This window comes from Ornithodoros turicata, chromosome 10, assembly GCF_037126465.1.
Source record: "Ornithodoros turicata isolate Travis chromosome 10, ASM3712646v1, whole genome shotgun sequence".
Classification (NCBI taxonomy): domain Eukaryota; kingdom Metazoa; phylum Arthropoda; class Arachnida; order Ixodida; family Argasidae; genus Ornithodoros; species Ornithodoros turicata.
In genome coordinates, this window is record NC_088210.1 from 16,489,632 (window position 1) to 16,511,736 (window position 22,105).

Consider the following 22,105-nt stretch of genomic DNA (forward strand, 5'->3'; position numbering starts at 1 on the left):
ACACACACACACACACTCCCAGTCAGTGTCCCCTTCCACCTCGTCCCCCTCTTCCACGAAATCCCCCCATGCCCCGACCACCGCCTCCTCTCCCCCCAAAGCCGCCCCTCCCGCCCCTTCCACCGAAGCCCCAACCTCGTCCTCCCCTGCCTCCCCACCCACCGCGCTTGGGCTCCGGCATTCCACCTTCGCTGCCTTCGCCCCCTTCCGATCCCCAGCCCCTCTTCATGCCTCCTCCTCCGTCGTGGTCCGGTTGGTTGTCCCCTTGGTACCATCCCTTGTTTGGTCCCCCCATGCCCCCTCCCCCTTGCTTGTTGGGGCTTCCTCCCCTGCCCCCTCCTCTCCAAAAGCCCCCCGACTGTTGTTGCTGTTGGAAGAAACCTTTGCCGGCTGAGTTCTCCCCTTGTTGCTGGCCTCCGTACTGCTGCTGCTGCTGCTGGTTGAAGTTTTCTCCCATGCCACGCCATTCTCCGCCTCCCTGCGGTTGCATATTCTGCATGGGCATCATCTGGGGTGGATGCCCCATGAACTGGTTGTTGTGCGGCCCACCGCCGTCGGCGCCCTGCGGTCCCTGTTGCGGGAAACCGCCACCTTGTGGGTTGAACTGCACTGGGGCGGGTGCTGCAAAATGTAACAGAAAATAACCTGGTATATTTGAATGCCACCGGGTACAAAACCTAGAGTAGAACCTAGATCTATGAAAGATGAATCATGTTCAACCTAGTTCTAGGTCATGTTCAACCATGTTCAACCTAGATCTAGAACTATCTTTGACTGCAATAATGTTTGCATGTTCCAGCCTCGGAACAGCTACTTTCTGCCATCTTTGACAGTGAGAATGCACCCGTTGCACCTACAGGGGATGCTGTAATGCGGCCAAAATTAAGGTGCCTGAATACGAGCTCCCTCTGTTGGGTGGAGTCTCCCTTTACAGAAGTGAACTCCGCCAAGCCGCCATTTTGAAGCCCACGCTCACCATGCGTGAATGCTGTGTGCCGATTTCACCAACTTTTTCAACCCTCCTTTGCTATTTATTTACTCAATCTGAGAGTGTAGTGTATAGCTAAGTGGCTGCGCAGTGCGAGCTGCACGTGGGCTTCAAGATGGCGGAAATTCGTAGCAGACGACACTGTTGTCTTCACCCTACACAGAGGGAGCTAGTATTCAGGCACCCTATCCAAAATTCCTGACCGTTAAAAAAAAAAAAAAAAAAAGAAAGAGAAACATGACAATGCACCCTGCAATCACAGTTGCTGTTAACATTTTGCGTAGAGCTCTCAATCTTTTTCAAAACCCTTATGCTTGAGAATTTGGGATGCCCTGTAGATAGGACTAAATATAGGAGAACGTTCACAACAACTTTACACGTGCTGATGTGCCACCTATTAGGTGCTCAGAGTGTTACCGACACACAACTTCACTTAAGAGTATACATAATTTCTAACGAGACATACGTCTGCTGCCATTGTCGCTGTTGCCCCTGAAGTTGAACATCATGTTGGGTGGCGGCATGCCGGGGTTGGCACCTCCCACATTGCTGCCCATCGGAGGAGGCCCCATGAAATTGCCTTGTGGAGGAGCTCCCACTGGCAGAGGTGGACCCCCCATGTTCATGGGAGGTGGAGGTTGGTTCAGGTTAGGCACCCCTCCAGCAGGAGGAGCCTGAGCATTTGCGTTTGCGGCGGCATCTCCTAAGTATACGAAAGAGAAGAGAACGTAGCAAGCTGAATCATAATTTTCAGCGATTACGAGCAACTCGCTGATATTAGCACAACAATTTAGCCCGAGCACCCCCAGTGTTGCTGCGGTACTGACCACGAAAATTTTGCAGGATATCCTTTGCTTTCGGGAATCGTATGGTCAGGTATCCGAATGGTGTGCTATTACAGTAAACTTCCGTTAATTTCATTTTGACGGGAACACAAAATTTGACTGAATTTTCTGAAGGTTAGTTAGTTGCATTTTTATTTATTTTGCTCGACACTAGCGAAACATTAGATTAGGTGAACTTTCCTGTGGCTACATGCTGTGCAACGCGGGCGATGTAGGTGCCTGGTTCACAGACGCATTGGTCGAATTATATGATGAGGACTGCTTTCGTGTTCGAAATAAGAAACTCTTTTATCAATAGAAACATATGGGCATTTGATGGGACCTTCGAATTCAATCAAATTAAGCAAAAAACCATTATCGGAAGTCTACATACTGTACACCATGTCACATGTGTCATTAGGTGCCCATTAAATCTAGTGAACATTTACTCGTGTAGTTGTCAAACTTATCTGTCCCCTCATTTTATTTGCTTTCAGCTGGTTCCTCATCCTCTACTATAAAGCACACCTATTATTATACTATAAAGCGCTACTATAAATACGTATAACTAATACTACTACTACTATAAATAAATAAATATACTACTATAAAGCGCACCTTCAGGAAGGACCCCATCTGGTGGAGGTGCAAGAAGCAGAGGTTGCTTGTTCTCCATCCACTGTTGCTGAAACTGTTTTGGAATGGGCTTTGCAAAAGGCATGCGCTTGTGCTGGTGCCTCTCCCGTTCAGCGTTGGCATGCTCCTCAGATCCAAAGTCGAGGCCTGGAATGTTCATGTCAACCACTGCGTCTTCTGCACTCTGGTTCTGCTGATCTGCTCGTCAAAAGAAAGTGCGTCCATTAAAATTTGGATCAAGGATTGCGTGCGGCCAATATTACAAAAGTGCGTATATGCTGACACAACAGGGTTACCAAATATACCTTATTTACTCGCATATTTTGCGCACCCCTAGTTTGGCACGAAAAATGATAATAAAATAAAAAGAAATAGTGTAATGTGTGCACCCGCACTTCCGCGCGTGGATATCTCGCCCACGCCTCTCAGCGACCGCGGTGATTGTTTTTCGCTTAACACTGCAGTTTTTGCAACGCTGTCAGTGCTAGTGAAGTTAATTTGCACCCATATTCGAATGATGGTTCACTGAAGTAATGGTCGTACCGTCGCTCGAACTACAAAACAAACGCGGAAAGAAACAACATCGTTGGCCAGGCCGTGATGCGCTGTCCCGTGTCCGCGTGGCAAAGCAAACCTGTGTCGACAGTTATTTCGAGCCAGTGTAAGAGCTCAAATAAAGCTTTTTTAAACTTTTGCTAAAAATTAAGACTGCCCCATAAGTTGTACTGACTTCGTGGCTTCCTCCAGTCTGAAAGATTGGTCGGTGGCTGCATAACTTCCAGTAATCATACAAGGTAGGTAAGTCACATTTTTCCACACGTATCGCACGAACCTACCTTGGATAGCTCGAACCATATCCATTGTGCCCTGTTCTAAGCCCATTCCTGGAATCACTGGAGCAGCGGAGGCTGGCGTTGTAGCTGGTTCATCTGCAGTACATGCGTGGATTTGATTTTGCAAATCTCTCCAGCTCTGTTCCCAATTGTTATTAAAGGCTTACCGTATTCTCCAGTGTCATCCAATCCTCTGGGAAGAGTGTTCAGGTTGTACTTGTCTCTCATCCTATCACCTGGACGATTTCTCGTCCAGAATTTACTGTAGAAATTAAAAAAAAAATAAAAATAACGGAAGAAGTGTCAGGACACAATACTTTGTGCGTTACAGAACTGAAGTTCTGAGGCAATGTAATCCAGAAAATATGGGTTCGAGTCCACACAGCTGGCTAACCTTTTCAGTGACTTTCATCGTTCATCACTTTGTACATTGCTACGGACTATAAAAAGGTCCATGGCGGGATCCTCAAAACCTCCGTAAGAGCCTGAAGTTTTCGGGAAATAGTTTTTTCGATTTTCGGCGGGTAAAAATTCGGTAAATTAACATGTCTGTCCGTGGTTTTGTATAAGCATGCCACAACATGCGCACTGTTGCATTTTTTTTAAATGACTTTAAACGCCACTGGTAAACTCAAATGCAACAGATTTTTTCCGTACGTCTCTGCAGCTGCTGGCAGTGACATACACAATTTCGCTTCATGTGTCGCACTATTTCTTTAAAGTGAAGCCACTCCGGGACACACATATCTGTGATGGTTGCAGGGTGGTGCCGAGACAAGGAAGTGGTCATTATGATTTTGACTGTAACTTTCGTAAACTGAAGGGTAACTTTGACTGAGAGTTGACAGATGGCTGTGCTGGAATGGGTCCATATTCCAAAAAGGGGAACAGCACAGAAAACAGCAGACGACACAGACAAGCTCCACATCGTCCATCTGCTGTTCTTTTTTCTTTTTTTGTGTGTGTGCTCTTCCCCTTTTTCGAAATACGGAAATTTAGAGTTTTAACACACATTACAACATTATCAAAGCCGTCAAATGAATGTAAAATGTACAAGTGTTGGGTGTTTTAGTGCTCCTTTATTCAGCTATATTTATGAGAATAATAATAGCAATGACTGACCTTGTGTGATCGTTTGAACCTGAGCACAAGATGTGACCAAGCGGGTGCCAAGCCAGGGACCAGACACAGGAGTCATGGGCGTTCTCCATGGCACCAACCTCTTTGTCAGCACTGGGTATCAACAAGAAACACAGTGAGAAGTGACTCAAGAATTAAAAAAAAAAAAGAAAAGAAAAGAAAACATCATAAACTTCTGCTCCTCTTCTCATGCGTCTACTCACTATAGTTATATGATCCGCACTAATATCACCCCTCAATATTTCCATTAGTTTTATTATATTGTCACGATTAGTAGGCTACACGCTGTTAGTAGGCACCTTAGAAGGCTTGATTGATTAAGACTCCTTTCTTCTTCTAATATGGTCACCAATAGTGTTCTCAGAGCAGGCAAGATCCCACACTAGAAACTTTTGACAAACCAGTAGTGGAACGTACTATCCATATTTGTCTCAGATTAATTAATCACCTCAATTGAAATATAAAAGAAAGGTAGGTTACCCAGCCATCCAGAACATAACGGAACCATCAGAACCACCGCTAGCAAAGAGACTCTCATGGACGGGGTGCCACGCAAGACCTAAGGGAATAACGGATAAAGTTATGCTCAGCAGGGGAACACAATGTTGTACGGCATCAACGCTCTGCAGTTGCGTTGCAACCACTCACTGCAAGCCTCCTTCTTGTGACCACGAAATGTTTGCAGCTCTTGGTTCATCTTGCGGATGTCAAACAGCTTGAGGAGATGGTCTCTCGATGCAGTCAGGAGCCAGTTCCCATTCCGGTTCCATTTCACTTCCATCACGGTGCTCTTGTGAGCGTGGCTAAAGTTAGAATGTTACGCGTGATTTACGAAGGAAGTGAGAAACTTTTTTTTGAACTGATGATGTCATGGCTCACACCTACTACAACATCAGCAGTGACAAGCTCGTTGGTGAAATTTCTGTCTGTGTAGATGCCATGACGGTGAAGTATTTTGATGCTGCCCTTGTATGGAACCTGCTTTAGGTGTACTATGGCGACCCGCCGTTTGCCGAGTAGTTTTTGTATTCACCAAACATGTGTAAGACATACTGGGTGTTTCACCTAAAGTGATAGAAAATTCTAGATTGTGGGACTTTCGGCAATTACCTCCTGGGAACTTCTGCTGCCATTTAGGAAGGCTTTGGACAAATTTTAGTTGAGGAAAATTCTTTTTTTTTTATTGAACACTGAAAATTGCCAAGCAAACCTCACTTTTTTTTAAACAGAAATATGAAGTCCTCCATGGATAACGGCAGGCCCAACAAAAACTATGTACAGTACCGCAGCAGAAACTGTAAAAAAAAAATTGCAAAAATTATGCTTTAGCCCCGCCTGCTTGATTTTCGCAAAGAAGCGCGTGCGGAATGCGCGTCTAGAGAAGGAAGTGTCCAGGCCTTCATTTGTTTTGCCTTCTTTGTGATAAGACCATTGTTTTGTTTTCTTTTTTGATAAGACGGTTGTCACCAGCGTCAAGGTCAAAGTGGGGGGAAAAAAAGGTAAAACAAGAGACGGGAACACTTCGGCGGCAAAAGTTCCCAGAATGTAATTGCCTGAAGTCCTACAATCCTCCGGCGAGTACGTAGCCAGATAAAATTTTTATCACTTTAGGTGAAACACCCTGTATATTCACAACACATGTGAATGCGCTAAGTCAATTTGCCCCAATGTAAAGCCCCGCTTGTTTAATATACATTGCTATCGCAGCAGTCAACCCAAGTCTAGCAAATCACAGACTAAACCAAAAGGGAAAGAAATGTTGACAGGAAGCCTTGCCAATGTTCTGGGTAGTTGCAACATTGCATTTCTTCACTGGTCAAAACACATACCATCAGAATGCATAATCATGTTTACAGGCCACAAAGACAACCAATTTGTACAAAAGTAGTAACACCAGCTGGCAGCATAGAAGTATCACAATCACATGGAAGTGTGAACACTAAACAACAAACCAATGTTCAGTAGCACATGTTTACATCACTGCGAAACCAAAATGTGACGTTGCCATCCAGTTAGCCTTTGAGCTTATCTCAAAACCTGCAACGCTTTGCTGGATGACATATACACACGGATGACTTATGGTCGAATACAGCTCCAACCTCAAAATCTTTCGACAACTCGAGGGAGCCCCTTTATGTCCCATGCATGATGCGACCTGATACTTACACGGTGGCTAGACTCTGACCAGACTTTGGATCCCACAGCTTGATGGGCTGCTGGCTGTCCTTGCTTCCGGAGACAATGAGAGACTTCTGCGGGTGCCAGTCAACGCACTTCACGTCAGCACCATGTCCTGACGTGCATACGAGTACGAGAAATCAGTCGATCAGCTATCCACTTCATGGGCAAACGCGTGCACCACTACGTTAAAGCCACAGCTTTACAGGGCCAAGTTTACAGTGTTACAGTTTACACCACGCGATTGCCAGATATTGGAACCGTTTAACCATCACGTTATCAATGAGAAAAAAAAAAAAAATTAAATGGCTTCACAAAACATCAAAAGGCTTCTAATAAAAATATAATGACATTTGAGAAAAAGTTTACCACCATGACAGCCCCATGAAGCTACCACCCTTAAATGTGTTTGGCACAATGCCTAAACATGAAGTCAAAATTTTATTTATGTTACCCTCAAAACCCATGCTGCACTAAACGAGAGAGGGGGCAATAACGAGCAATCATCATGGAAGAACAAAGTAAAAAATGGAAAGGTTAATAAAGAAGAAAGAGGAAAGAAAAAGTGGTGCACACCATCATATGCAAATCAAGGCATGCTACACAGCAACACACGTTAGAAATGCTATGTCACATGAAAGTGATCACACAATGCTCTTCTAAATCATAAAGTGTCGCTCGCAGACAAAATATAGCTAGTAAGATATATATGGTCCCACTCCTTGGAGGCCTTAGGCAAAAATGACTCAAAGCGTGATTTAGTCGTAAAATCGGGAACATTTTTGTCCATTTTGGTCAAGTCATTTTATGGTCCGCATCACAGCTGGGGTCAAAGGATCAGCTTGCACAGCACGGCAGAACGGTGTATGAACAATAGAGTCTCACGTGTTACAAGAGATGCCAGCAACTCACCTCTGAGGATTTTCTCTTCAAAGCAGCGAAGGAAATCCCAAACACGAACTGTCCCGTCGTCAGAACAAGTCGTAAATTTAGTGTCCGTTGGGCAGAAACTGTTGGTGTGAAGAGGAGGGAAAATTTGTTGGCACAACGTTTTTCTCTTTGGCAAATGTTTGCTGGAATTTTATTAACTGGATGGTTTCAATGAAGAAACGGAAAGTATTTATTGTACAACCAGAGGCCAAAGGACTGAAAACGAAAACATCAACATGAGCTACGGATGATGAGCTGCAATGAACCTTTATTTACGTGACACAGACGAATGGTATGGTAATAGGGAATTCCGGTAGATCGGAAGGACTCTACGAAAATGATACGATAAAGGAAGCCGTCAAATAAAAAATCAACCACTTCAAAAGAATAATGCAAACACCTTATCATGAACATCTTCTGGTGTACTAACACATGTTAATGACTGATGCGATACTGATGCCGCTAAGGGTGTTTATTGGTAACGTAACTTGGGCTTACGATAAAACTTGCATTGAATGAAGCTCACTATGAATAGTTCTTGCATGCATCAGCGGTTGAGAGCGATTAATACTGATGATCGAAGATTGTCATGTAACGGGCTTTCATATTTCATTGCATTGCACTGTCATGAAGTACTCAGCATTGTGAAAAAAAAAAATGAAAGTGCACATCTACAAGCAGTTATACTATCGCTAGACAACGGTTCTATAGAGTACATCAAGCCTCACGAGGACACGTTATGACCCTTACCTCAATAAATAAAAGGAGAGGTTGAAATTCGTGAATGCAGAAACGAACAGGTCAAACGTGGCTATGCACGTGCTCGTAATACAGTAAAAAATTTATGCTGTACAACATGTTCGGTGAACAGGACGTTACTTGCACCTATGCGTCCCCACCTTAATGCATCTGCTATTACATGCAGTGTTTCGAAAATCTTATTAGTAACAACTCAGTTACTTTTTTCCCCCGAAACAGAGACCTATTATTCGGAGCATCGCATGTTCTGCTCAAATTATGCACCCTTTAGTATTAGCCGTACGACACCACTTTGCTTACGGAATTTCGTGTTACGCCGCTGGTGGAAAGAGTCACCACGTAGAGCATTGTCCGTTTAAAAGAATTTATTGCCTTTCGTGTTTTTCGTTACAAGGCATGTAGTTTTTATCATCAAGCACAAATCTTGTGGCAATGCCTTTATTAGACAAAGGTAACTTTATTATATTATCCAAATTTCTCAGCTTATTCTCTCTGTCATAGTTCTTTTATTGACTTTATTGGAACATGCTCAATGGATACTGACGGCTGGCTTTGTCATTGTTCATCACTGTCTCAAGCTGAATATAAATGCAGTGTGTTCCTTTATTGCATAATGTCTCACGTAAAAAGGTTAATATAGTGCGTGCAAAATGCAACAATATCTTTCGAATGCTGACAGGCCTCAAAATTCCGCTGTGGCGGGCGGGCAGAGTACTTAACTGTTACTTCACAAAGTCACAAGTACGTATTCCTCGTACTTGAGACATACAGTACTGGCCCCAGAGGCTGGTCAGCATTTCGAGGAGGTGTGACCTTTATTGAGCATAAATAAATACAGTGAGGGGGAAATAGAAGACCCCATCGGAAAAACGAGGTAGATACCAACTCACAGAGGGAAGCACAGATTCCGTAACGAGTAAACTTTCTTCTACACCCTGCGTTTCCGCATGATGATGATGATGATGATGATGAGTTAGGTTTAAGAGGCGCATGAGCAACGATGGCTAGTTTCCGCACGAGGAAGTGTAAAATATCACAGTAACACTGATCACAGATTCTGCCGTACCCATGGGGGCCGTGCACGACAACCCTCACGAGAAGAGTTATGACGAAAATTGCGTTTTTTTTTTTCTTTCATAAATAATGAACGATGCAACCGTTGAGTCCCGTACCTTCTGCGTCGGTCTCAAGCTAACGGCGCGTTTCTTTCCGCGAGAATAAATTTTATGTACCTTAGTGCCCGTTTGAGACCGCAATTGCGCTCTGAACCATTCGCGCGGGGAATAAAAACAAACAGACGAAAAACGGAAGTCCTGTGCTGCCCCCTGCGAGTTTCCAAAACGTCACCGTGAGCAGAGCTGAAGCACGAAGGCGTGTCAGTTGGGGCCCACCTTATGCCTCGGATGGCTTCCTTGTGACCCTGGAACATTTTGACGTTGTTCATGTTGGACTGCCAGTATTTCACGTAGCCCGCATGGTCCCCGGTCACCATCCACGTGTCATTGTGGCTCCACACCATGCAGCGCACCGACGAGTCGTGGGCCTGTCGTTTGCAGTACAGAAGTTAGACCGAGCTCATCTGCGTTTGCGTAAGGGTGTGTTACCTGGAGGATTGTTTCAAAGTTGAAGGTGAGCCCGTTCCAGAGCGTGAATTCTCCGCTGGACGCGCCGGTGATCAGCCGACGTCCTTCAGGCGTCCACTGAAACATAGATGCCATTGGTCACTTGAGTCACGTTGGTAAAAAAAAGCAGGTGTGTGGGCTCGATCTCTCTTTCGGAGAGGTGCTCGAGGTTTTCGGCGTACTATTTACCTTGGCGAGTTTCTATTACAGTAGAGTTCCATTGCGAGTTTTTATCATATTATTTTATTAGCGAGTTTTTATTACATTTGAATGTAGAATTTACTACTTTGGTGAGTTTCTATTACACTGGAGTTCAACCGCAAGTTTTTATCACATTATTTTTTTAGCGAGTTTTTATTACATTTGGAAGTAGAATTTACTTTGGTGAGTTTCTATTATGTATTCTGGCGTGCAGTTCAACGCGTCCATGATGTAATGAACCACTATCTATGAAACTGCCTCAACCCCTTCAATGGCCCTCACAGAAGACCGTGTGTCTAAGCAGGTTGTACCCTGCCGCCAAGTTGGTGATGTCCTCGGCCTTCAGGGCAGTAGGCACACACACGCTACTGAGGGATCCACCAAGGATGTTAAAATAAAATAAAATTACTTAACTAATAATTAATTCATCTCTGTACAAAAACCACAATGCCAAAGAGTTAGTACGAGTTAGTACGTTTAACGAAAGTACGTGATTCGAGAGCTTACCACAACACAGAAAATCGGACAGCGCATCTTGTTCGTAGATGTGCGCACAAATTTGGTGGTCACCGCATTGATGGGGTTCTGGAGCATGGCCAGCGGTGGAACAAGCTGCAGACAAAAAGAAGCGTAACATGATGTGGGGGTCGGTTCATTCGTAACGTCGATGAAAGACAAGAGCTGAGCTTACCCGTGTGTAGTAGCCGGAATCCGGTTGGATGGCCCTGGCATCCCTGTAGTCTCTCTGCCATACGCGAGTCTTCAAAGACAGGACAATAAATGTTTGTGCTACATTGACCATGCAGTGTAACGCAGTATGCAGTACAAAGGTACAGTGCTGGACAAAAGTTTATGGAACGTGCTCCGGCGCATTCCTTCCTCAGAGTGTCGTGCTAGCAGCAAGTGGGGCCGTACGGACTTACAGAAACGTGTCTAGGTAACCCAGTCACCTGTTTGCAAGTCCGTACGGTTCCGAGGAAGGAATGCGCCGGAGCGTGTTCCGTAAACTTTTCTCCAGCACTGTACAACGGGAGAGTTCCTGAGGGATGTCGCCTTTCCTTGACAATAAGTAGGGCGCACATTGTCCTGATTAAAGAATGGATAAGTATCTTCCTCCGCGGTTCCTGGAAATTTTTGTCCAGGTCCGGAAACTGAAGTCCGGATAAATGAAGGGGGCAAATTGCATGGAGTGAAATTGCTACTCATGTAATTAATTACAAGTAATTAAGTTACTGCAGTTAATTGCTTTTAGAGTAATTACATTTTATGTGTAACTCGTACTTAAGGAACAATTACACCCTGCTGTGGTTTAACGATTCGGTTGTAAATTTCTCTCAGCTGTACTGTTTTTTTTCCAAAAACTGTGCCAATCAGGTCAGTCTGCTTTCCATATTTCTTATAGTCATTGGTCTTGCACAGGTTTTAGCATTCCTTTCAAATATTATATACTCAAACACTTTCACAGAAGCACGGAAGGCTTTATGTGTTCGTGCATATAGATTTTTAGACTTCTTTTCCATAAATTTGTTGTACCACGCTTAGTGCCACTAATCAAACTTTGTTTCTGATCAGGCCTTCTGTTGTAATTTTTGCTGGCCACATAAGTAATTGTCACCCACTTCACTGTGTAAATTATGACCTTCTGGCACAAACAGCATTGCTATTGGAGACGTAATATATGGCCACCTCAAACAGACACCTCCTCAAGTAACTCAATTACATTTCATGAGCAACCGAAACTGAATTACATTTTCATTTCGGTAACCTTAACTGAGCTTTGTGCGTGAAGCCCAGGCAAAAACAAGAGTTGACTGTATAAAATATGCAAAAAAAAAGGTTTGGTTGTTGACGTTTCCTTACCTCTAGGTACTCAACGATCGACGTGTTGTAGTCAACTGTCTTGCGAGCCACAGCTTTCCGCAGACGCTTCCCATCAAACTCAATGCTCTGCATCTGCTGAACGCCGGGGCGAAAGGCACCCATGCTCATCTTGCCATAGCCACCAGGGCTGAATTTGTTACTTCCTATACCACCAGGGCTGCCCCCTTGGTACTGGAACCGGGGGGCCATCGGTATGTTCTGCGTCTGAATCACCTGCATTTTGCTGAAGGTACGGAAATGCGAGTATAGGTTTGTTACTTGAGAGAAATGCATTGTATGCATTAGAATGCGTCAAAATATTGGCACTTCGAGACAGCCTCTTAGGTTAATGACATTTTTTGTACACAATATACGCATACGCACATATACAATGACACAGCAGAGCAGCTCTGCTTTATGCTTAAAAAAACAACACATCAAAATACACAGTAAACACGTTGTGAGCTACAAGCTGGAAAAGATCGTAGACAATGCATCCACTTACAACATACATGTTGGCAGCATAATTTGATATGTCCATTCGTTATTCTTTATATTTCCAAATTTTTGGCGCGGTGCCAATTTTGTGTGTGATGAGTCCTACACACGATATTCTTTTATTTTTTATTGACACGTGTCCCAAAATCCGACAATGTTCTCCCATCCTGTATACTTATGGTCACCTTCTATCAATCGTTGGACGCCTGTGCTATGAACCGTGGATGCGATACAAGATTTTCGAGCTAAAACATGAAATGCAATCCACGTGTACTAATGAATCTGGGCATTGCGCTGACATTTGTCCGGTATGCTAACGTGACCGTATGACAATGCTCGGTATGTTCATGGTCAACGTGTGTTCCCCAATATAGGACTAAGCAGCGGTAGGTACAACGCACTCATACTTACACCTTCGCAAACTGAAATCTGGGCGTGCAGAGAAAGAGGTTTGTTCGATGTTATAGCACCGAGCTTCGTGGAGCCACGAAGACCATCTTCACTATGAGCGGGCACTTTCTTCAAAGTTCAAATGCAATGATTCGTGAGTCATAACACAGTAACTACCTAAAAACATCATTTTTTGTTGAATTCCGGAAATCTAGAGGCGTCATTCGTTTCGCATTTACCAAGAAACACGCCGCTAACCGCGAACACCAAAAGACGCCATTTTGCAAACAACACAATAACATCTCCGCAGATAATTATTGGACAATAAAAATAACAAAAATAACATTCAATTTAGCTTGCAAAGGCATTGTAGCGCAACTGTAGAAATATGGGAATAAAAGTCATGTAGCGTTTTTTGAAATTCGAATTTCCTACAGGAAAAACGGAAAAACAACAACATCGGCAGACGGCGCGCAGCGCAGCTGAATGTTGGCGCGAAGTGCGAATGCGAAGTGTAGCGGGTGTAGCGTGCGTGGTAGCGTGTAGCATACAGCTTGGCATACAGCAGTCGAAGTCAAGGACATTTCGATTCGCAGAGCGCTTTAGAGTGCTCCGAAGTAACGCTCGTTTGCGTATCGCTGTGTAGTGCGAATTATTGCATTCAAATCACTCGCTAAAAATAAAGTATACATTCATCAAAAAACAATAGGCCTTTTCTCTTGGTTTTTCTAATGTCTATTTATTTATTTTTGTCATCTTCTTTTGGTTTTGATGTACAATGCAATCTGTCATGATTTACGTACGATAGAGAAACTGTCTCAGATCAAGCAGTGTGGAGCTGTGGTTGTGCTCGAAGACTGATTTGTAGCAAAAGCAAAATTATTTTGTTACCGTATAAATACAAACAAACTACAGTAAGGGATTTTTCAAGCACCCCTCTATACCCACTTTTAAAAAATGTTGCAGCTTGCAACCGTCCACAAAAAAAGCAAGGGCAAATAAGCAGCAGGTGTCACACCCCCACCCCGAAACGAAAATCATGGGAATATTTCTGAGACTACCCATTCAGATTTATTTATTTTTCTTTCATTAGAATATTCTGTGAGGATGTCGCCCGCGAGTGAATATGTACATATATATGCCCGGACCCTACCATGCATATTGTTGGTGATGTGCTTCACAAGGTGCTACAAGGCAATGCAACAAGCATAAGTACTTGTGAGGAAGAGCTGCCAATCTCCAGGTAAATGCACTGCCGGAAATGAGAATCCGATCAATCCGGGGATGTTCCATCTTGGGTATAGTCGGTGTTCCGTAGGGGTGTGACACCCATATATGTCTGCTGATTTTCTGACTTTTTCCGCCTTTCTGGGACAGGTATCTTGCGAGTGTTGTAAGACCGTTATGGATGTGGGGGTGCTAGGAGATTTCCTGGGCCAATAAATCTCGAAAAATATATCATGCAACGCTCGGCATGCCCATCTGATGAAACTGATGGTGTCAGGTGAAGGCACACCCACAAGGCACAAAGAAGGCTACTTTTCTAAAGAATGTTGGAAATTGGTTCCACTGAGTGAAGCCCTTTTTTCATTATAGGAGAAGCTTTTGTTTCTGTCCCAAACTCTAATCGAAACTGGAACTACAAAAATAGTCATGTGATCAAACATTGCACCGGAGCAGCCACGGAATTTTCGAAATTGTTTTGTTTCTTCTTGCTACATAATGACTACTGAAATATTATTGAGCTGGTAAAATTTCAATGTAAAAAATAAGTCCCCAATGGTTGTCTGGTTATTTTTTATGTGTTTAGAGTATGACGTCACTGATATGTGGGTAACGTTGACTTTTGGTGACGTTGTTGTTACGATTGGGTGCGGGACAGAAAAGTTCATTGAATCAGAAATATGAGCATGAATGAGGTTGTTTCACGAAGGTTTTGTTAGTGTTTTACCTCTGTTCTGCGGCCATTATCTTTCCTTTTGTCGTTGTTTTATGAAAGTGAATCTCTTTCGGGTTTAATATTCAGTACAGTTGAACAACAGGATAAGTGACCGTATTAGAAATCAGGAGCCGGCACACCTCGCCTGAATATCACTCACTTCCTTTCTTCAATTTCGACTGAAATTATGCCCAGCTCTTTACGAATTGCCGTTGTATGCTCTAGCAATCAAAACAGGAGCATGGAAGCCCACGCATTCTTAAGGTTAGTCCCTGCCTTGTTCTGCGACGGGACTGTTCGTTCGGCAAAATGATTTAAGACTGTCAAAGTAGTATGAATAGAGAGATAACAGTTTAAAACCACGCATTTTGCATGCCAGGTATGCCTGGTTTTGCGTAACATGAATCCTTTTTGGACTTTGAGAAGCTTGTGCACAAACCATGCTCTTTTCGTGTCCGACTTGTATCTTAATGTATACCGTTTTCCGTGCAGTAAAAAAGGTTTCAAAGTGCGCTCGTTTGGGTCCGGAGCACAGGTAAAGCTGCCTGGAACTGCTCCGGACAAACCGAACGTGTACGACTTCGGTGTCACCTACGAGCAGATGTACCAGGATCTTCTGGGCAAAGACAAAGCACTGTATCCTTTCCAGGGTGTAGTATGCACCACATAAACCCCTCCAAACCAGTGTTGTGGATTTGACAAAAAAAAAAAAAAAAAAAAAAAAAAAACGGATTTAAATCAAATCTTCACTTTGAAGAGGACACTAAATCGAATACAAATCAAGTCCGGATTTAAATTGCTCGGAGTAAATCAAATCATGTCAAAGCGTGATTTATTTTCAGCCTACCAAATCAAATCCCTTTTTAAACCTGCATTTGTCAAATCCTTTGCAAATCTGGAAGAGGAGCTAAAGCCGAACAGCTGTGAAATAGTTTCGGAAACTTGGCCTCCGTTATACAAATCTCGAATTGTTATACAAAGCAGCGAAAGTGAAATGTCATCAGTAGATAAATTTACTGCAGCAAATCCAAGAAGATAGGGGAAGCTAGAAACCTGCAAACTGATGACAGCATCTAGCTTCGCTTTTCTCTCTTGTCCCTCTGACTAGTCTTTTAGATTGCAATGTGTGAAACGCTTTGCTAATTACTGGCTAGTCGTTGCGTATGGTACACATGGTATTTCTTGCTGTGCCACACAAAAACTTTTAAAGATCCATATGGAAGAGAGTGATGGGCACAGCACTGTACTATAGAGGTATATAGCACTGCAGGAATAGTGCTCCATAAAAAATATGGCAGGCATGCAAAGCGAGGGAGCTTTTCCAGTGACGCGTAGTGTACCGAAAAATGGTGCAGGAAATTTTATCCTACATATCCCTTCCAGGCACATAAAATTGAATTCACTCTGTCCTATACAACAACAAAATAATCTAAACCCTTCCAAAAAGAAAGGCAAGATTAATCTGTAATTTGTCAGCAAAAACTTGATTCAATCCGAATCCAGATCGATAATTTCTCACCAATCTCCCGTGTCCACCATAGGGATTTAAATCCGGATTTAGATCAAATCCACGATTTCAAATCCACAACACTGCTCCAAACAGACAATTTCTTAACCTGAGCTATCAGCTACACTCAAAATGGAATTCTCCACATGCTGGATCGAAATCGCCGGATCAAGTCCAATCCGGAGAGGTTTCAGAACTGCTATGAAATGTTCGACGTCATCTTTACCGTCGAAGAGAGAGTCTACGATCAAGTAGTTGAAGGTGAATTAGCTAGTGATAGCGTCACGGTACATGGTCTTCCAGTATACAGGGTGTTCTGTGAGAGGATGTCACCAAATTCCTAAAAATAGGTCTTACTTCAAGAAATTCTGAAACTACTTGGAATACACTCTTACAGGCTTTTGTCACAGATTGAGACTGTTTGCATTTGTGGCACACATTAATTAAGCTAATTTGCATAATTAAACTAAAAAATTGCCAAGCGACTGATTTTCGGCTGTCAAATTTTTGTAGAAATCTTGCGAAAAAACGGAATTTTAATTGGGATAGTGTTTTATGGTCCTAGGCTTCTGAACTCTGGAATAAAAATGCTGCCTTTGCTTTGTAATTTTTAGAGTTTAAGTACGCAAATTAGCTTAATTAATGTCTGACACTAATGCAAACGGCCTCGATCTGTGGCAAAAGCCTGTATGTGTGTATTCCAGCTAGTAGTTTTATTTTTTTGAATAAAACTTATTTTTAGGAATTTAGTGACATCCTCCTCGTGGGACACCCTATATGGTACGTCTATTCTAACTTGGTGCTCCCTTTTTCCAGAACTTTCCAGCAGGGAGACTTGCGAGAATTCTCCTGTACACATAATCAACATTGACATACAAGACAACCACGAAGAAGCAACAATTGGTGCATTTCTCATCTGCGAAATGGCGCAACTGGTAATTAGTGCCAATAAAATAACTGGTGGCAATTTTCATTTCCTCATGCAGGTTTCGGTTTTGGGACATATGCCTTCTGGTAAGAGAGGGTACGACAGTCTTATTCTTCAGGCATCCAGAAGTTGTGGAAGTTTGCAGACCCCTTTTAATCCTTACATTCTGAAAATGCAAAAAGGAAAAAAGGAAAATCAGTGGTACCTGTGACACAAATAAATTGGGCAGAGAGGGTATACGAAAGAATACTTTTGTTCCATCAGTATCCTCGAGTGAAAGACTGTACCTTGACAATGGCTGACATCTTTCAATGTGGAAGGAAAAATTCTTGCACTTTGGTGTCACTTTGAAGCTGGCACACACAGAACTATTTCAGAGGCTGTCATAAGATGTGAAAAGCACTGCTGATGCTGACCGTACGGTTTGAAGATACTGGACCAACAACCTCAAGGTCACGAAGCCTCTGTGATCAGTCCGTAGCATAAGAAAATGTTGTGCAGGGGTGCATTGTGTTGGCCTCTCTCCCTCCCTCTGAAGTCTCCCTCGGACACCACATAACAGCTCAACGCTGTTTCCACTGTCTGAAACGTTGTTTGAACCGTCTCCTTTGGAAACAACGAAGCTGTCTTGTCACATTCTTTCTTTCTTTTTTTCATCACATCACCATCGTCTTGTCACATTAATTTTAATCTCCAGAACATCCTGAAGTCATTCTTTAAACTGCATTTTGATTCTTGGAAAAAGGAATAAGGTCACAGAGGGGAGCCGCCCAGGTAACTAATCAGTTGACAGAAAAAAATGCAGTTGAAAAAAATAAAGCTTCAGAGACGAGGCATCACCTTGTCGCTTCCAAACAAGTTTACGATAAATATTCTGGCAATGGAAACAGCAGTGGGCTACGTGTGTTGTTTTTGGTGAGGAACTAACTTTATGTTGACTAAGTTCAAAATTTGCAAGCGCTATAAAACTAATTTTCACAAATTTCGCCATCCACCAATCCACCTTCATTCTCAACTCTCGACTGTACGTTCGATTGTCGACGTTGAATTCACCAAAGATGGGTCTTCCGATTCTACGTGGGTATTGCAGAGAAGTGATACCCACTCACGATTCCCGAAGTCCCGGTGAAGCCTGGGACGTTCATCATTCTGATCCAGACGAGCCCCGCGGTATAGCCGCATAGAACACGCATCACAAAATTAAAAATTTTGCAGAATGTTCCCTAAACATCCCGCCTGGCAAATTATTAAGACAGCTGATAGAAAACACTTTTATGGTATTTTGATTTTTAAACCATAAATCTATTCCGCATAAGTTTTGATCAGTCCTCCTACACTGGTGTCAGTTTCTGGATGACGGACCACTACGCAGGACTGTGAGAAACATTTGGCGGTGTTTTTGTAGGGTGCGAGAAGAAGAGTAATTAGGGTTGACCAGGCCACCAGTTTAGCACCGGTAACATTTTAAAGTTACTCTCGCTCTTTTTGGTTCAGCACAGTTTATGCCACAGGTACCACTGACTTTTATTAAGACTGGTTTTGAATTATGGTCTGCATGCCTTCAAAACATCTGGATGCTTGGACTACTGTACATTATCCACAATGCAGAAAGGTAGGGCAGAAAATAATACACTGATGGCATGAGACTGGTCATTTTAAGTAGACGCTGCCTTTTCATGCTTGGAATACTCCATTCAGTTTGAAAGTCTGCTGTATGAGCGGGATCATCAATCCAGGACCCCGTTGGCAAGAGGGTCAGAGACGTCCCGAGGCAAGCCTCCGCGTGTCCCTCCTCAAGTACACGCTCTGTACACAAGAAAGTAGCTCATATGCTGTTCTGAGCTCAAAATTCTCTTGATTCTGGTTTTATTGTCCAACCGAGCTCCCGGAACCTGCAGTCCGGCGCCCCCTCTGGCGAAGGCACCCGTCCAGTGGAACGGCCCTGATCTTAAAATTCACAGGGGCATCGAGTAGCTTTCATGCACCCCTTGCGTGTCAGGATAAGGGGCGGTGCTGAACTTGAAAACGTTAGCAAGGTTGGGTATTGAAGCTTAAGCACATGAACGATTTTGGAACTCTATGTACAGGTGGGAACTTTATTGTGGATGAATTTGTTTGCTGATATGGAAAATGTTCTCGGGCGGGTGAGGACATTGCGAGAAAACGTTAGAAAAACAGTGGATAGAAAAGTTTGCACTTGTGGAGTTTCATATCCCGGACTTCTTTGAGATCTGCTCAGAAGACATTCTCTTTCACGTGGGCCAGACTAAAAAAAGTTTGCGGATAATTGCTGAGTAGATATCAGGGTGTCCAGTTTCCCTAGAGAATATAGAGCAAACATTGCAAACTTAATGACCATCTCCCAAACATGGCACAGTGGTTAGGATGACCGCTTTCGACGCAGGGACTGGGAGGTGACGCGAGTTCGAATCCCACCACCGGCTGTGCTGTCTCGGGTTTTCCCTGGGTTATCCGGCAGACTTTCCAGATGTATGTTGGCATAGTTCCCCTTGAAGTCGGCCCAGGGTACATACTAACCCCCCCCCCCCCCCCCCCCTCCCTTCCTGCTGACCTCTCTCCACATCTGTACCAGGCCAGGCCAAAATTACACACAACATGTCTGAAGACAAAAAAGTTTAGGTTTCTGTATAGTATGGTTAGAAGACTGGTTAGTGATTTTTCGCTTCAGATTTTGTCCACCTTTTTGTGTATGATACCGAAAACTGCAATCTAGAGTTCTGTAGCATCCAGCAAAGTGCGTAGACAATAGCGCAGATTGCTTTGAAGCAGTTTCGAACAGTTTTAGTTGTGAAACTCTGCAATGCACAGAACAAGCACAAAGTGTTTCAAAGTTTTGTTTCCCCCCGCGTTTTCAGATGTCTGACTCGGATGACCTCGACAACGATATCGATGAGCTGATCCAAGAATTTGAAGCGAAGGCTCAACGTCCTATACTACACACGGTTCAGTTCTACTGATGACGCTTGCCTTGTGATGGTAATGAACTGCCGTTGTAGATGCCAATGGATGTGACCAAGTCCGCATCGAAAAATTGTACATTTGAGTGAATGTGTCGTGGCTCAAAGCAAACTTTTTCTCTGCTCCAGACTTTCTTACGTGTTTCGTGGTGACGTTGTATTAAATTAATGGGCGAATGCCTCGGGGATTTCGTGTCAACGTGAAAAATGTGACGGGAGATGTAATAAGGGAAGGGAAATGTTCAGTATTGTTTGTGGCTTTTGGTGGAGTAATTTTGTTTCACAGATGCAGCAGAGTTGAACAAGTGTGCCAGAGTTTAGAGCTTTTGATACTACTGGGATTTTCATAAAGTTATAGGTGAATATAAAAGACTTACTTACAAAACCCTAAAAGGAGAACTTCACCACATAACACGCTGAAGCACAGGATGATACTGCTGTCAACCTCGATTTGTGGAAAGTGCAAAGTATTTCCTTTGCGAGATTAACATACTGGTCACCGCACAAGTGTCACAAAAAGGCATGCACCTCCCTTTTCCAACAAATCGAGAGAGAACGATGTCGTTCGGGGTGATGGTTGACTAGAAGCGTGTTATGTGGGGAACAGTGTAGCGCAGGTGCATTATGACTGTACGTAAAACTTAAGTGTGAACTACCATAATTGGATGCTCTGCCAGTTCCAGTCAGAGACAAATAAATATCAACCAATGCAAACATTTCATGTCTTGATTGTTTCTCTCTTAAGTATGGGACAAATAGCCACGTGCTTCAGTCACGGTGGTGTGGTGAAGCTTCAACACAGTGCATCAGACAATGTGATGAGCTAACAGTATATGGAACCGAAACCAGGACTAAAGTGCTGTCACATGCTTTCTTGTGCTGCTTAGAGTCACTGTGCAATATATTTAAACTAAATTTGCATTCAATTATTTAGAATTGAATTTTATAGCCAGCACTTCTGCCACAGTGACGTCACCGTCAGCAGTAATTAAACTACCAATTCAAGACTAGGCTTGCTGATGTCATCTTATTGCATCTCAAGATGGTCCTCAATCAGCTACATCTCAGTTGCACACCACTGAGACGTCTGGAAAGGTGTGGTAGTTCGTAGTTGCGTTGCCGTGAAACTGAAGTCAGATGTGAACATGTGCTTTTCTTGTTTACCTCAAAACATATGACACCCTGCTACATGAGTCTTGCATCTGACTTCTCTACACGTCTTCGTCTACTCGTCTGGAAAGTCTTCGGAAAACCCAGGGAAAACCTCAGAGAGCACAACCAGTGGTAGGATTCAAACCCACCATGCCCTAGTCTCCAGCATGACCTTGGTTGCCGCCAACAAGCGGGGCACCTGACAGGAGCACACAGAAAGCGCTTCAGTCATGACCATTCTTTCAAACTAAGCCGTTAACCTGACCTGCTAAAATGCACCATGCGAAGTTATTCACTCGACAGATGCATACATATCCCAGAATTCAATTTTGAATCATTGAATCAATCAATCAATGAATCAATAAAATCAATTTTGAATCATTTTTGACCACGTGCAACAGTGGCAATGCCCGCAACTAGCCACCGGAGTCGTTTTGACGTCATCGCGGTGCAACCCGATAACTGGTCTGCTTGTTTGGAGAAGCGTCGTCTGCTACACAGAGAGAGAACTGGGAGTAGAAACGAAAAAAAAAAAAAAAAAGTGTGAAAAGGCGCCGCCCCTTGATTGGAGTGCGGTCTCTCTCGTAATCCTGATGACATCATAATCCTGCTCCTCCTCGTTTCGGCCCGCAGAGCGAGTCGAGCGGGAACGGGCGCGTTGATGTTTGGCGGCGTTTTATTCGAAGGAAAATACTGCGTACAGAGAATTGTTTTGCGTTAGTTGTCACGTCAGGTTACATCC

The 22,105-nt window shown here is 43.5% G+C and overlaps 2 protein-coding genes across 2 annotated transcripts; one reads left to right on the top strand and one right to left on the bottom strand.

The window, feature by feature from the left end:
* Positions 1-22: 22 nt before the first annotated feature.
* Positions 23-13,145, bottom strand: LOC135369739 (pre-mRNA 3' end processing protein WDR33-like). Its single transcript, XM_064603257.1, has 16 exons — positions 12,881-13,145; positions 11,972-12,215; positions 10,803-10,871; positions 10,619-10,723; positions 9,893-9,988; positions 9,680-9,831; positions 7,512-7,609; positions 6,588-6,714; positions 5,070-5,224; positions 4,902-4,980; positions 4,404-4,514; positions 3,449-3,543; positions 3,285-3,377; positions 2,431-2,646; positions 1,455-1,691; positions 23-621 (listed from the first exon to the last, which is right to left on the bottom strand). The coding sequence occupies exons 2-16, from the start codon at positions 12,209-12,211 to the stop codon at positions 23-25; spliced, it is 2,472 nt and encodes an 823-aa protein (XP_064459327.1). The 5' UTR covers positions 12,212-12,215; positions 12,881-13,145.
* Positions 13,146-14,722: 1,577 nt separating this feature from the next.
* Positions 14,723-20,927, top strand: LOC135370195 (RNA polymerase II subunit A C-terminal domain phosphatase SSU72-like). Its single transcript, XM_064603901.1, has 5 exons — positions 14,723-15,062; positions 15,291-15,434; positions 16,427-16,566; positions 17,122-17,240; positions 20,110-20,927. The coding sequence occupies exons 1-5, from the start codon at positions 14,986-14,988 to the stop codon at positions 20,209-20,211; spliced, it is 582 nt and encodes a 193-aa protein (XP_064459971.1). The 5' UTR covers positions 14,723-14,985; the 3' UTR covers positions 20,212-20,927.
* The last annotated feature ends 1,178 nt before the right edge of the window (positions 20,928-22,105 follow it).